Source organism: Linepithema humile, chromosome 2, assembly GCF_040581485.1.
Source record: "Linepithema humile isolate Giens D197 chromosome 2, Lhum_UNIL_v1.0, whole genome shotgun sequence".
Taxonomy (NCBI): domain Eukaryota; kingdom Metazoa; phylum Arthropoda; class Insecta; order Hymenoptera; family Formicidae; genus Linepithema; species Linepithema humile.
Window position 1 is genome coordinate 27869455 of NC_090129.1, and position 13823 is coordinate 27883277.

At 27.5% G+C, this 13823-nt stretch overlaps 1 protein-coding gene across 4 annotated transcripts; it reads left to right on the forward strand.

Moving 5' to 3' along the window:
• The first annotated feature begins 3527 nt into the window (after positions 1–3527).
• Positions 3528–13029, forward strand: LOC105670368 (uncharacterized). 4 transcript variants are annotated; one of them, XM_067350550.1, is made up of 9 exons: positions 3538–4176; positions 4441–4491; positions 6764–6920; positions 9635–9833; positions 10359–10586; positions 11035–11187; positions 11296–11519; positions 11821–11980; positions 12376–13029. In XM_067350550.1, the coding sequence occupies exons 3-9, from the start codon at positions 6834–6836 to the stop codon at positions 12498–12500; spliced, it is 1176 nt and encodes a 391-aa protein (XP_067206651.1). In that variant the 5' UTR covers positions 3538–4176; positions 4441–4491; positions 6764–6833; the 3' UTR covers positions 12501–13029. The 4 variants fall into 4 exon arrangements, with proteins under 4 accessions (XP_067206649.1, XP_067206651.1, XP_067206650.1 ...); XM_067350548.1 differs by lacking the exons at positions 11296–11519; positions 12376–13029 and adding an exon at positions 7017–9040 and having other exon boundaries at positions 3528–4176; positions 11821–11958; XM_067350549.1 differs by lacking the exons at positions 3538–4176; positions 4441–4491 and adding an exon at positions 5236–6626.
• The last annotated feature ends 794 nt before the right edge of the window (positions 13030–13823 follow it).

Here is a 13823-nt window from a genome sequence, read left to right on the forward strand (position 1 = left end):
ATATATGATAATGACTGAAATAATGAGAGTATATATTATTTCAGTTATATAAAATACAAAATAAAGATAACTATATTTAATATATATATGTATGTATTGAATAATTAATTAACTTATTTATTTATTTTGTATTACATAAGAATAAAAATAGAGAAAGCATATAACATTTTTTTCCAATTAGATATATAGTATTATACATACATTTTTCAAATAAAATATTTTATTATATCTAATTTATTAGACGCCTTATATAAATCTATTTCGTCTCGTATGTACATACATACATATATGATACATTACCACTCAACTGGTTAATAATTAAAATGTAAAATATTCTTAAATATGTCACTCTCAATAGATCTGTCCTTTTTCATTAGTCTCTGCTTGCTTTCAACAACATGACGTCACAACTTCGATTCATGGTATCGATAATCGCAATTGGTTCAGTTTTATGACGTTATATCCTTCGCACTGCTAACAAAGGATTTTTTCTTCCATGCTCCTTCCTGGTATTCTTTATTCAATGGTCCTAGCACACCTATGCTGCACAGGTGTAACATATGATGTGTTTTCTCGCGCGACAGCAAATGCCTGTTTTGCTTCTTAATATAGCGTTAAATGTTTTTCGATGCACGATTACACATATAAATATATTTAACGATGTTGCAACATGAATTACATACAAATAATAATGGAAAAGTATATATTTATAATTAATATAGAATTGTAACAGAATATATACATCTGTAGAATGTGATTTTTATTGTTAATGTTTAAAATAACAATTTATAAAGTAATGTATTACATGTTAAAATTATATATATATATATTACATCTTTTTAGAGTTCAAAATTCTTTTATAAAAATTCTCAATTTATATACAAGGTGTCTCGCGAGACTTGTCCCACCGGGAACAGGGAGGTAGATGGGATCGAAATAAATATAAAAGTCCTTTACCGTTTTACGATATTCGCAATAATAAACGAGATATTAATTTTTACATGTGGACTAATGAGAGCGCGTCGAGAGAAGCGCTCCAGCCGCTCGAGATCTAGTCCGGCTCGGTGCAGTGCGGCGAGACGTGAGCCGGGCGCCGAGCTACGGCGCGTTTCCCCTCTTGCCTCTCCAACACGCCGCCCGCAGCCAATGTATGATAGACTAGGCCGGGCTAGATCTCGAGCGGTTGGAGCGCTTCTCTCGACGCGCTCTCATTAGTCCAAATGTAAAAATTAATATCTCATTTATTATTGCAAATATCGTAAAACGGTAAAGGACTTTTATATTTATTTCGATCCCATCTACCTCCCTGTTCCCGGTGGGACAAGTCTCGCGGGACATCCTGTATATAATTTATTTCTCATTAATATTTTGAGAAAATTTACTATATTTAAGTAATTTTAAAAAAATAGTTTTGTCTTAGTTATTTCTAATGTAGTTATTATAGTTAAATAGTCGCCTTCCACATCACGCGCCGTTAGTTTCAATAACGACGCATTTGATATTTTTAATGTGGACCTTCGCTATATATATAAGAGCCCTATTATACCACACTATTATACCACATTTTATTTTATTATTTTATTACAAAATAAATACATAACTAATTTTAATAAAACATTAAAAAAATAATTATAAATTGTTAATAAAATGAAATGTTCTAAAATAAAAAAAATATGCATAAAATTATATATACATATTATTATTATGTTATACATTATAAAAATATAAATTATAAATTAGTCGATGATGAACCACACACACACACAGCAATATCATTTTTAGAATATAATGTTAAATTACTTTCTTTTAGGACTATTATAATATAATTTGTTCATCGTCAGTTAATTAAAATATTTTTCTGCATAAATCTGCATAAATATCCGACCGTTTAGGACTGTTATTAATATAATTTGCAATTTTTTAAAAAATTTATCGCAATATTCCGGCATTTTACTTACATCATTATTATCTAATAAATCATTATCTACTAAATCATTATCTACTAAATAATTATTTAATAATGTATTTTTTATTATTTTACGTTTTTTTCTAACGAATTATACATATTCCTATGGAAAGAAAAATAGACCAAAACGAAGAATTAAAGAAAAGAAAGAATTACATACTTCGTCTGTCTCACGGCTTGCGTTTACTCGCTCGCACATTTAGCGGTCTTCTCTGTATATCAATAACAATTTATAATATCATAACACAATCCTCATTTCTCTCTTCAATTACGGTTCGGTGACAGTTGGTCACAGTCTTAAGAAGTTAAGGCCCTCAACACAACAACAAGTAAATCTATCTTTGTGTTACTCGCCGATTTTATTGAAACTCGGTACACCTGTAGAGCGGTCAAAAATAATAAACACGTATTTTTTTATATCGGCAATGATGCAACTTTAAGGGTGAAAACTACCCTTTGTATTTATAAGTATAAGTAACACAGTACAACAAAAATAGATAAACTTTTTGGCCTAAGAACAAAACCAACGATTTCCGACATATTTTTGATCGCCGAAAACAATCCCGCTTTCAGAATTTGCCTATCACGTCATATTTCCATGAAAAATGGGGTAAAATGGGCCAAAAACGTCGATTTTCATCATATTCAACACGTTGCGTCAAAGATAATTTTTTTTTTTAATTTCGCTTACGCCACCCTGTTCCGCTATCTTTCACCTTCAAAATAATACTTCTTTATTTTTGTACGATTATTTTTTATTGAGTTGTAGAGATTTGAAGGTAACCATTTTCAAGCGAAGCAATATCAGTATGATTCAAAATAACCTGATGTTCTTGCAATGCCATATTCTTGAGTGAATTTTAAGACGATTTTTCTTTTTGCAAAATTTTATCCGAAGCTTAGTTTTCGAGTTATAATTGAAAATAGTTTGCTACTTACGAGTTCGATATAACGGGCAGGCAGGGACGGCGCAATGCATCATGAGACGATCGTAAACACTTGACAGTCTCATTATGCGTTGCGCGATTTTATTAAAAACGTCTCAGATCGTGTTGAAAGTATTGATATTTGGCAGTCAGGGGGCACGGAACCTTATCACGTTACAGATACGTCGTACCTGAGGCAGAGCGCTGTATGCGTTGTCTCAAGACTGCTCAAGACGTAGTGGGGAGCCGGTACAGTGTAGCCAGATTTGGCCCGGTTTTTCGTGCATGCGCGACGCGGCGAACGCAGTGAAGTGTTTCAGTCTAGTAAAAGAGTATACCATATGGTACCCGTTTATTTTAAAAAATTATTATTTTCTGAAAAATCAATAAAAAAATAAAGTATATTTACATATATTTATATTTTTATATACATATACATATACATATACATATAAATATATGTAAATATATTTTATTTTTTTATTGATTTTTCAGAAAATAATAATTTTTTTAAATAAACGGGTACTATATGGTATACCTTTTTATTAGACTGAAACACTTCACTACGTTTGCCGCGTCGCGCATGCGCGAAAAACCGGGCCAAATCTGGCTACACTGAGCCGGTAGGCGTTAGCTGACGGAAATCGGCCGAAGTGTGCAGATCATGCCAAGCTCTGGTCGAATGTATTTCTACCGCAGATTACGACAAATATTGGGACATGATTTTCTTTCGACTTTGGACTTGACTAGGGGGAGAAAAGGATCGGTTTTTATCATAAAATTTCGACTACAAAAAGGCATCTTCAGTGTCAGACGTGCTAACATATGTCATATCGGAAAGCATGGGGTTGCTTAATTGCACCGATGAAACGTATGATCGACGGCCTACAAGTTAACCCAGGACTTGGTCGATAGTTCTGTTAGTTTGGCACCGAAATGCAAGTGAGATGCCCGGTATCTAGTCGGTTGATTCCATGACTAATCGCATCTTAGCTTCTTCGAGCTTACGTTTGCCCTCTGTTTTAAGAAAATTGTGTCTCAATTGGTAAATACGATCATCTGAAACGCGGATGGAATTCGCGCGTAACGTTGCAGTTTGGACAATTCGGTTTGATTCGCCTGCGACATCGGAAGTGTCAATTAATGTGAGTTGCGCGATTTTCGTATTCGGACACGCACGCGAGCAAAGCGTGCGCCGCGAACGCATGTGATTCAGTGTGAATGCTTTGATGGATCACTGAGAGGAGAAGAAGGCTCAGAAGGAGCCGATGGAGTAACTTTACGGTAAATAATAATTCATTCATTTGTTGAAAATGTTGTATGTACATTAAAAGACTTAAAATATTTACATTAGTTAATATTCATCATTATTAGAATTTATTTACATATTCATTAATTTTTTATTTTAGTAATTAAACTTTTTTCAATAATTCTTTTATTCCATATTTGCTTACAAAAAGAATTAAAAGTTCAATGTACTCTATTATGATTTGATAAATATTCATTATGACGGCAACTATAATCTTGATTTATTTTCGTATTTTACAGATCATCAACTATGCGAATCAATAGAACGACTCCGCTGCTGCGCATCGATCGGTGAGTCTAATTCGTTTTTTATTATTAAGATAATGGATCAAACAATAGTGTAAAAATATACTTTCGAGACACTTTGCAGACCGTATAATTTTTATCGCTTTATAATAATAATAATATATTAAAATTTTATTCTCACGTATTTTTTTCAAATATTTTGAGTTTTACGTGCATTTATTTTTAAAAAACAAAGTACTTATTCTAATTAATTTAAATTAAATTTATTTATTATACCAATATTATTATATATATACTTAGTAGAAGGGCAGTTTTCGGGACGTTTTCTATAAATATGATTTTTGTGAATAATAGTGTAGTAAAATCTTTTTGGAATACTTTTCCGTCAACAAAAATCAGTATTTTTGGAAATATTTTGAAATTTGTATGTATTGGCAGCTATCAGGTCAATCATATTTTTAACTAAAGCAACAAATACCTTTTTATTTAACGTTTGTATTCTATAGATTTGACACTTACTAGTAATTTTTGATCACTTTTGTGTTGTAAAAAGAAAAAACTAATAAATTATATAAATTTTTTTCACAAGTCCTTAATTCTGCCATTTAACTGAATTAATATTTAAAGAAAAGGCAGTTTTCAGACCTTCCATATTTTTAATATAAAAAGGCAAATAATTTATTTTATTGAGTTTCTTGTAATTGTATATGAAAAATTACGTTAACTGTGAGTGTAATAAATTACTAAAATGCAGTATTAAATAGAAACATAGCAAAATTTTGTGTAAAAATGCAAGTTTCGAAATCTACAATTTCGTAAAAATTAAATTATACGTTGGGACAGTTTTCAGGTCTTATAATATTTAATATAACACTTCAAACGAAAATTTTGTTAAATCTAATAACTGCCATTTGGAAACATAAAAAGAAATGGTTAAGGCCAAATTGCATATAATTTTAGGTTTAGTTTTTTTCAAAAAAAGAGATTTAGAATGTTCTAAATTGGAATCAATATTTAGACATTTTGGTTTTATTTTATCGAAAACCAAGCGATCTAATAACTGCGATTTCATTGCTATATATAGACTTGAACAACCAAATAAGCAAGAACTTTATAAAGACAAGAACTTTATAAACCCTAGTAACACAGTGCATTGGCTAAGTATTGGCTTACATTGGCTAAATATTGGTTATATTGGTAGTACGTTGGCCAATATTTTCCAATGGATAGCCAATATTGGTTACTAAATAAATGCAAATATATTACCAATATTGCAGTGCCATAACAACACCAATATTGGTTATAAAATAAATGTCAATATGCTACCAATATTGCAATGCCATGACGATACCAATATTGATTACAAAATAAATATAAATATGTTGCCAATATTGCAGTGCCATGACGACACCAATATTGGTTATAAAATAAATGTCAACATGCTACCAATATTGCATATGTTGCTCATTGTGTGTGAATTAATTTTATATTCAACATAATTTTTATATATTGCGGTACTTTTTCTGTAGTTAATTAAATCATATTATTTTTGGAAAACCTGCGTTTTTATTAAATCAGTAAATCGATCTGATGTGCAATAAATCACAAATGTTGCAGTAAAAAATAGGTTTCTTTCTAGGATTATATATATGCAGATAGTAATAAATTTTATGCGCTGATTAAAATATTAGATTTATAGCTTTAATTAATATATATAGATATAATATATCACTCTTGCACGTAGGACGCTGTAATGCTTGCTATGTAATAAAAAGCGACGCGATAGTCAATTTTTTGCTTTTATGGAAAAGTTGGAAGGTGATTGGCTATCGCATCTTTTGTTGCGCGACAAGCAACATCCTATCTGCAGAAGCCATTAGAAGAGATTCGTTTCGTGCTATGTAAGCTACCTAACCACAAATCCGAAACTATAGTACAACGTGGTTTTTGTCTCATTGAAATTCAAGAAGAAAAAGAAATTGTGATGAGAAATTCGTACTCTTTTTATATACTTGTTATATAATAAACGAGTGTGAGTTCGTTACCGTCCTTAAACGCGAGTGAATGTGTTCGTTTTTACATCCTTTGTTCAGACTAAAAATTTTTGTGCTGCTAACATTTATTTGTCCAACTGGTCTATAAGGTGTAATTATTAAAAAGAAAAAGTAAATGTATAAAAGGTAAATAGTTTTTATTTTTGATTAAAGCTAATTTTTTTTATTAATGTTTTATTGAAATATATATATGAAAATATATCGATTATAAAATTGTTGCATGTGATTGATCATTATTTTACACTCAGATCTTTACTTTCCAGAAATTATTCCATAAGTCTTAACATCAGTTACTCGTTCGCATTAAATAGGAACGAGATGAATTGATATTTCATGAAAGAGGTTATTTTGATTTTTGATCAAATTTTTACATTTGCTTGCCTGAAAAATTCGGAGAGGACTCGCAATTTTGCAGCCAAGGTAAATATTAATTTTTTATTGTTTACCAGAATTTATTATATTTTCTATTTTTTTTACGTATTAGACACAGTATGTTATTGAAATTATATTTTACAGATTATTGCGCTACTTTCTTTGAATTTTATCCATTTATTTTTTATATCCATTCCAATCCTATCTTCAAAAAACAATTTATATTTATCAATTATAAAATATTTTTTACTATTAATAAATAAAGTAATAAAGTATAGAGTATATAACTACACATATAGTATAACGTAGTTTAATTGGACTAACATATGACAGATATATATATATATATATTTTTTTTTTATAAACATACGTACAGTTTAATTACAATGTCAAAGAGACGCAAAAAATGGAAATTAATGAATGATAGAGTTAAGAAACATTTTTCAATGCTTGAAACAGAGAATGAAACAAATAGTATCGAAGAATCCATCAGATCAAATTCTAAAAAATCTATTCATTCCGACTTGATAGAGCATTGTCAGCAATTTAACGAAAATGAATCTCTTTGGTTGACAACAGATGAGATTAAAAGTATCAATTCTAGTTGCACTGATAATGAATCTGACAACTCATCAGTTTCTTCTATTGAGTTTTATTTATTTGAAAATGATAATAATGAAGAAAGTTCTAATGAGAATGCTGCAGAATTTTCTGTTAGTCATAATTGTAATGTCTTAACAAATTCTACAGAAGATATTAATTCTAACTTAGCAAGTAATCTTGCCCAGTGGGCTCTCAAATATAGAATCTCTCACATCGCTTTGAATTCTCTTTTACGTACATTAAAAAAGTACAATCTTATTGCATTTTATGATGCTAGAACTTTATTAAAAACATCAAGAAATACATCTGTTCTTGATATGTGTAGTGGAAAATATTATTATTTTGGGATTGCCAATAACTTACATATTTTATTTTAAAAAGTACCCTTATTGAAATCACTACAAGAAATAAAGTTGTTTGTTAACATTGATGGGCTGCCATTAGCCAATAGTTCTTCAATTCAATTTTGGCCGATACTTTGCAAAATAGATCAAACATTATGTAAACTTGACCCTTTTATTGTTGCTGTATACTGCGGCCAGTCTAAACCTCCAGATGTACATGAATATATGAAAGATTTTATACAAGAGTACAAAAATCTTTGTGATAATGGCTTAGTTATCGATACAAAATTATATTCAGTAACGGTTTCAGCCTTTATTTGTGATGCACCTGCTAGAGCGTTTATTAAAGTAATTAAAGGACATAATGGCTTTTATGGTTGTGAAAGGTGCACACAAAAAGGGACACATCCATTTGGTGCAACAATATTCAATAAAATCAATGCTGAATCAAGAACAGATGAGAGTTTTTTGCTACAAACACAATTGGGGCATCATAATGGTATATCCCCCTTAACAGAAATTAATTTTCCAATGGTTACAAATTTCATATTAGATTCAATGCATCTAGTTCATTTAGGCGTTATGAAAAAAATACTTTTTGAAATGGTGCAAGGAAATAATTATTTTTCTAAATTAGATACAAGGAGAATTAATTGCTTATCTCAAATATTAGAATCGTTACACGAATACATTCCTATAGATTTTTCACGAAAACCTCGAAATTTAAATAAAATAAGAAAGTGGAAAGCTACTGAACTACGCCAATTTGTCTTGTACACTGGACTTTTTGTTTTCAATGGAATTATTCCAAATAATCATATCGACCATTTTAAGATTTTTCATACAGCAATATTTATTCTTTCACATCCTACATTAGCGGTTCAATTATGCAATTATGCACAGACTTTACTGATAGAATTTGTTAAGACTTTTGATGAATATTTTGGACTAAGTTCTAAAATTTACAATGTGCATAATCTTGTTCATATTGCTGACGACGTTAAAAATTTTAAAAAGCCATTAGATGATATAAGTTCGTTTGATTTTGAAAATTTGCTTGGCAAAATAAAAAGATCTCTTCGAGGTGGAAAACAACCACTATCACAATTATCACGACGACTTTCTGAAAATCAGAATTTTATTTCTGAAGAATATATTTTTAATTGTAAATTAAAACGTCAACATAAATGTGGACCACTTATTGCTGGCATGGAAAGCTCTGTAAGTCAATATAAAGAGATAATTATTAATAAATATCATTTTGTGACTTGTCATAGATCTGATCGTTATACGTTGTTAAAAAATGGAAAGATTGTACAAATTTTTAATATTGTTCTTAAGAATTCACAAAAAACACAGTGTATTGATTTCATGTGTATTGATTTTATTTGTAAGCAATTTAGAAAATACAGTAATTATTTTACTTATCCTTGTGAATCTCAGAAGTTAAAAATATATAGAATGTATAATCTGGAAGAGTCATTTAAAATAGTTAATTTTGCAGAAATAGAAGCCAAATGCATTGTGTTTAAAGATAATATTTCATATATTGGATATCCTCTTCTACACACAGTTACTAAATACAATTAACATTTGCGTCTCTTTTTATATTTTTCAATAAATTTTTTTTTTCTAATAAAACATATTATGCATTATTTTTGTTCTTTTTGATTATATTGTGTCTAACATACATACATAAAAAGATATTCACAAGCATTTATATTATAAGTATAAATATTATAGCATAAATTTTGTTATTATTTGTTATAATTGTGAGATGATCAACAAATGTCATATGTAAATATTTAAATACAGATGAAAAAATATTCTATAGTCGAATTTATAGAAGAGAACACTGTCGAAATTATCCTTTCTTCCTGGATATCATCTAATAATAAAACAGCATTATGGCCTAAAGATATAACTCCATCAATCCTAAGAAAATACTTGAAAAACAATACTGTACCCAATGATAATTGGAGCTCTGTTAATATAAAAGTATTGGGACATACAGGTATATATTTTTATATTACTATCATATTTGTTTTTATATTAAAATGTTCTATTATTCTATTCTTATGATACAGGATAGATAAAAATAAATAAAAGTTATATGACAATGAAATAATTTAAAAATGAAATATTTTATTTTAAAATTAAGTTCAAATGAAAATATTATGTGATAAACTTTTTGTAGAAAATTATAGTACAGAATTTTATTTTATGTGATTTTTATAACTTCGAATAAATATTGGATATCAGTAGTATATAGTTTTATTTTTTGAACACAAATTCAATGTTTAATTGCTATTGATTTTATAAAAATAGTATAAACCTTAATTTTTTTCATAACTTAAAAAACATTATCCTCCTATAATTATCAGTGCTAATTCAATTTTTTAATTAAATAACATTTATAATGAAATATAATATTATACACAAATAAAATGTGTGTGTGCACTTTTTGTTAAGTTATATAATTTATATTGATCTTAGTCTACATTGCTTAATAATATCTATCGAAAAATTTTTTTTATAGATAGTTTTGCTAATGCTACAAAAAAAGCATATAAAGCAGAAGAAACGTCTCACTTGAGCAACAGTGATTCTGATTTAGAAACATATTGTACAACGAAACGACAAAAAAAATTACCACTTCGATATCAAAGCAATTCCGATGATGAAGATGTAGCATTAGAAAAACAGCACGTGCATTCAACGAAACGAACTAAACATTCTGTTCTTCCACCTTTTCCCGAATATGAAGGTAAAAATATATATGAACATAAAACAAAGATCATTTAATGTCATTTTAATAATTTTTCGATTTTTAGACATTTATTATATTATATATTGGATATTTGAACTAATTTTTATCTACAATGTAGCACTTTTTTGCTAAAAAATTTATTCTTTGTATTATTATATTTATTATAATTCTGAAATGAAATGAACTTTATGACATTATATATGTATATTGTTACTGTTTCTCAAATTTTTGTTATATAAAAAAAAATTATATTCACAATTCTAGTAAAGGTATTGTAAAGGTGTTATTAAATCTAACAATTTTAATTAAATAGTTATTCCAAATTAATTGCTTAAATTATTACTGTTATAATTTATAATACTTTATCAAGTAGTTATAAGTAGTTATATACTGTATCAAGCAAAGATATTTTTATTCAGTTTAATTCAGAAAATTTTTTTTATAGATTGTGAAATAACAAAAACAAATCAACATAAAGAATTACCAAGAGATTCTTTAATTATAAACAGTCCTACAGTATGCAATACAAATGCAAAAAACCAAAGAAAGGAAGAAATTAATGCAGAAAAATCAAACAATATTCAGCATTTTAAAGAAGGTGAGATTCTATTACAGTTTTCTTTAAGAAGAAATAGTACTTTACTCTGATTATTTCTGTAATTTAGTTATTTATATTAATATAAATAACTTTTATATAATTTTTCAGGAGTTTTGACAAAAATTTTTAAAGTAATTGAAGAAGTAAGATTTGAAATAATTGCATCGAGAAGGGAACAGCAAGAAATTATAATAAAATTAGATACTCTATTCATGCAAAATAATAATAGTAATGTAAATAAGTTTAGCCGTCTACTTCCAATTTCTTCTATGGAGCGTTTTGATGAAATTGATCAATGTTTGATAAATTCTGAGAAAGACTTTATATCTTTGGTAAGAAAACATAAAAAAATAAAAAACAAAATATATATATATATATATATATATATATACCTACTAAACTAAATTATATACATAATTCCAATATAATACAAGAGCATATTTTATATTAGATTATATTTGCCATTAAAGGAAGAAATAAACACAAAAAATTATTATTATTATTATTAATTATGTTAATATAATATTAAAAAATTAGTTACATAACATTCAAAACTATTAGTCTATTTCAAAAATTTCAATTTTTATTAAGTTTAACAAATATTCTTGTTATGCGAATAATTTTTATTTTTAGGTAAAGTATCTCAACCTTGCTTCTGGAGAAACAGTGAAGGAATTAGTGCCATCAGTAATGAAGTTGCTTATGAAGAAGACTGTTTCAATACACTTTTGTGGTTGCGGTAAGCAAAAAAAGCGTGACTTTTCTGCAACCAAGGTTGCTGCTGCAGTATTTGGTAAGTTTTTTTTAATTAATAAAAATATTTCTAAAAATTTATATAAAAATACTAACAAAATTGAAAAAAATTTTTTTTAATTTTACATAAAAAATGCAATACATATGAAACATATACTTTTTTATTTTTTTACTGAAATTTATAGTAATATGTCGACATATATCGCTCTATATATGTTTTATATATATATATATATATAAATACATTGATATAATTTTAAATTTTAAGAATTATATTTTTTTCATTCTGAATATCTAATACAAAGCATATAGATTTCTTATATTAACAAATAAGATTATAATAACAAATAAGATTAACAATTAAGAAATAAGTTTGGAATCAAAAATTTGTACGTACAGTTTAGTAATAAACTTATTTATATTTTTTGTTTTTAGAGATTGTTTCGAAAAAATTACAAGACGCATCAAGAAGTGAAATTCTTCAAAAAATTTCGAAGTTTCTTGCAGAGAGTGGGGACAGAGAAGGAGGAAGAAAAGAGAGAGCAAAATCCACAAATTAAAAAATTTTTTATTTCAGTAACTATACCAAAGAGTAACTATATCAATTAGTTATTATATTTTTTTCAAATTCTTTATATTGTTAAAACTTTAACTATAACTTTAAATTTTTAACTCTATAAAACTTTATTATTATATGTTAATATATAATATTATATTATTTTCGTACATGTTTAAACTTTGTAAAAAAAAAACAAGTTTTCAATAAAAAATTAAAAATTAAAAATTAAACCATATATAAACTTTTTGTAACTATAAACTATTAACTGGCTTTCAATTATGTAACTTTTCTTCTATAACGGAAACATAATAAGTGAAAAGTTTTACGTGATTTAATGAATAGAATTGTCGAATTTTCGTAAAAGTTTTCACTTTTCATCTTTCCACCCTATAGGAGAATAGTTACATGATTGAAAGTCAGATCTATATCCAATATAAAAAAATTGGATATGTATTATTAACCAATCTTGGTTAAAAATGAAATTAATATATTGGTCCAATATTAGAATTCAATATTGGTTGAAAATGAGAGAGCGTCTACTTTACAATATTAAACCAATATGGAAAATTAATTTATACCCAATATAGCCAATTTATAGCCAATATTGCGCCAATAGAGTTGTGCTACTAGGAAATCCTTACAAAGCTCTTACATGTTTTACATGTTTTGCTTTATGTTTGATTGTCAGCATGTCAGGCTATTGGAATAACATGATATATACAACTTTAACTTGGAACATCAATTCTTTCCAATCTGCGGAACAAAATCGTTTGTTTAAATGAACGAGCAGAATTCGTCGGAGTTGAATTTTGTTTTGAAAAATTACAAAAATTATTTTTTGTTTAAGATAATCAAATCTCTATCAAGGTGATAATTTAAAAAACATTAATAATTTTGGTCTTTTTTTGAAAACTAAACGATCTGAAAACTACCATTTCGTTACTATATGTATACTTACTGTATTTTGTATACTCACTGTACTTGTACTTTTGCGCGTTGCGCGTATATTGGCGAATTGGGAAAATTACTTACTTTATAATTTTCTATAAATACAAAATATATTTTATATTTATTATGCCTGCAATGCTATCAAGAGTAATGAGAAATACAAGGTTCCGTTTTAAACGATCCACTCAAATATCTGAGAAATACCGAGTTAAATAAAAAATTTTTCAAATAAAAGTTGTAGGGTTTGGAGAGGGAAAAAATATAGGGATATTAGTTTGACCTTGGATGGAGGCGCTTCTGAGATTTAAAGATTATTTTTATTTTTTTAAATGGAAGGACACTAATTTTTTTATATAAATCGATTTCTTGTAATATT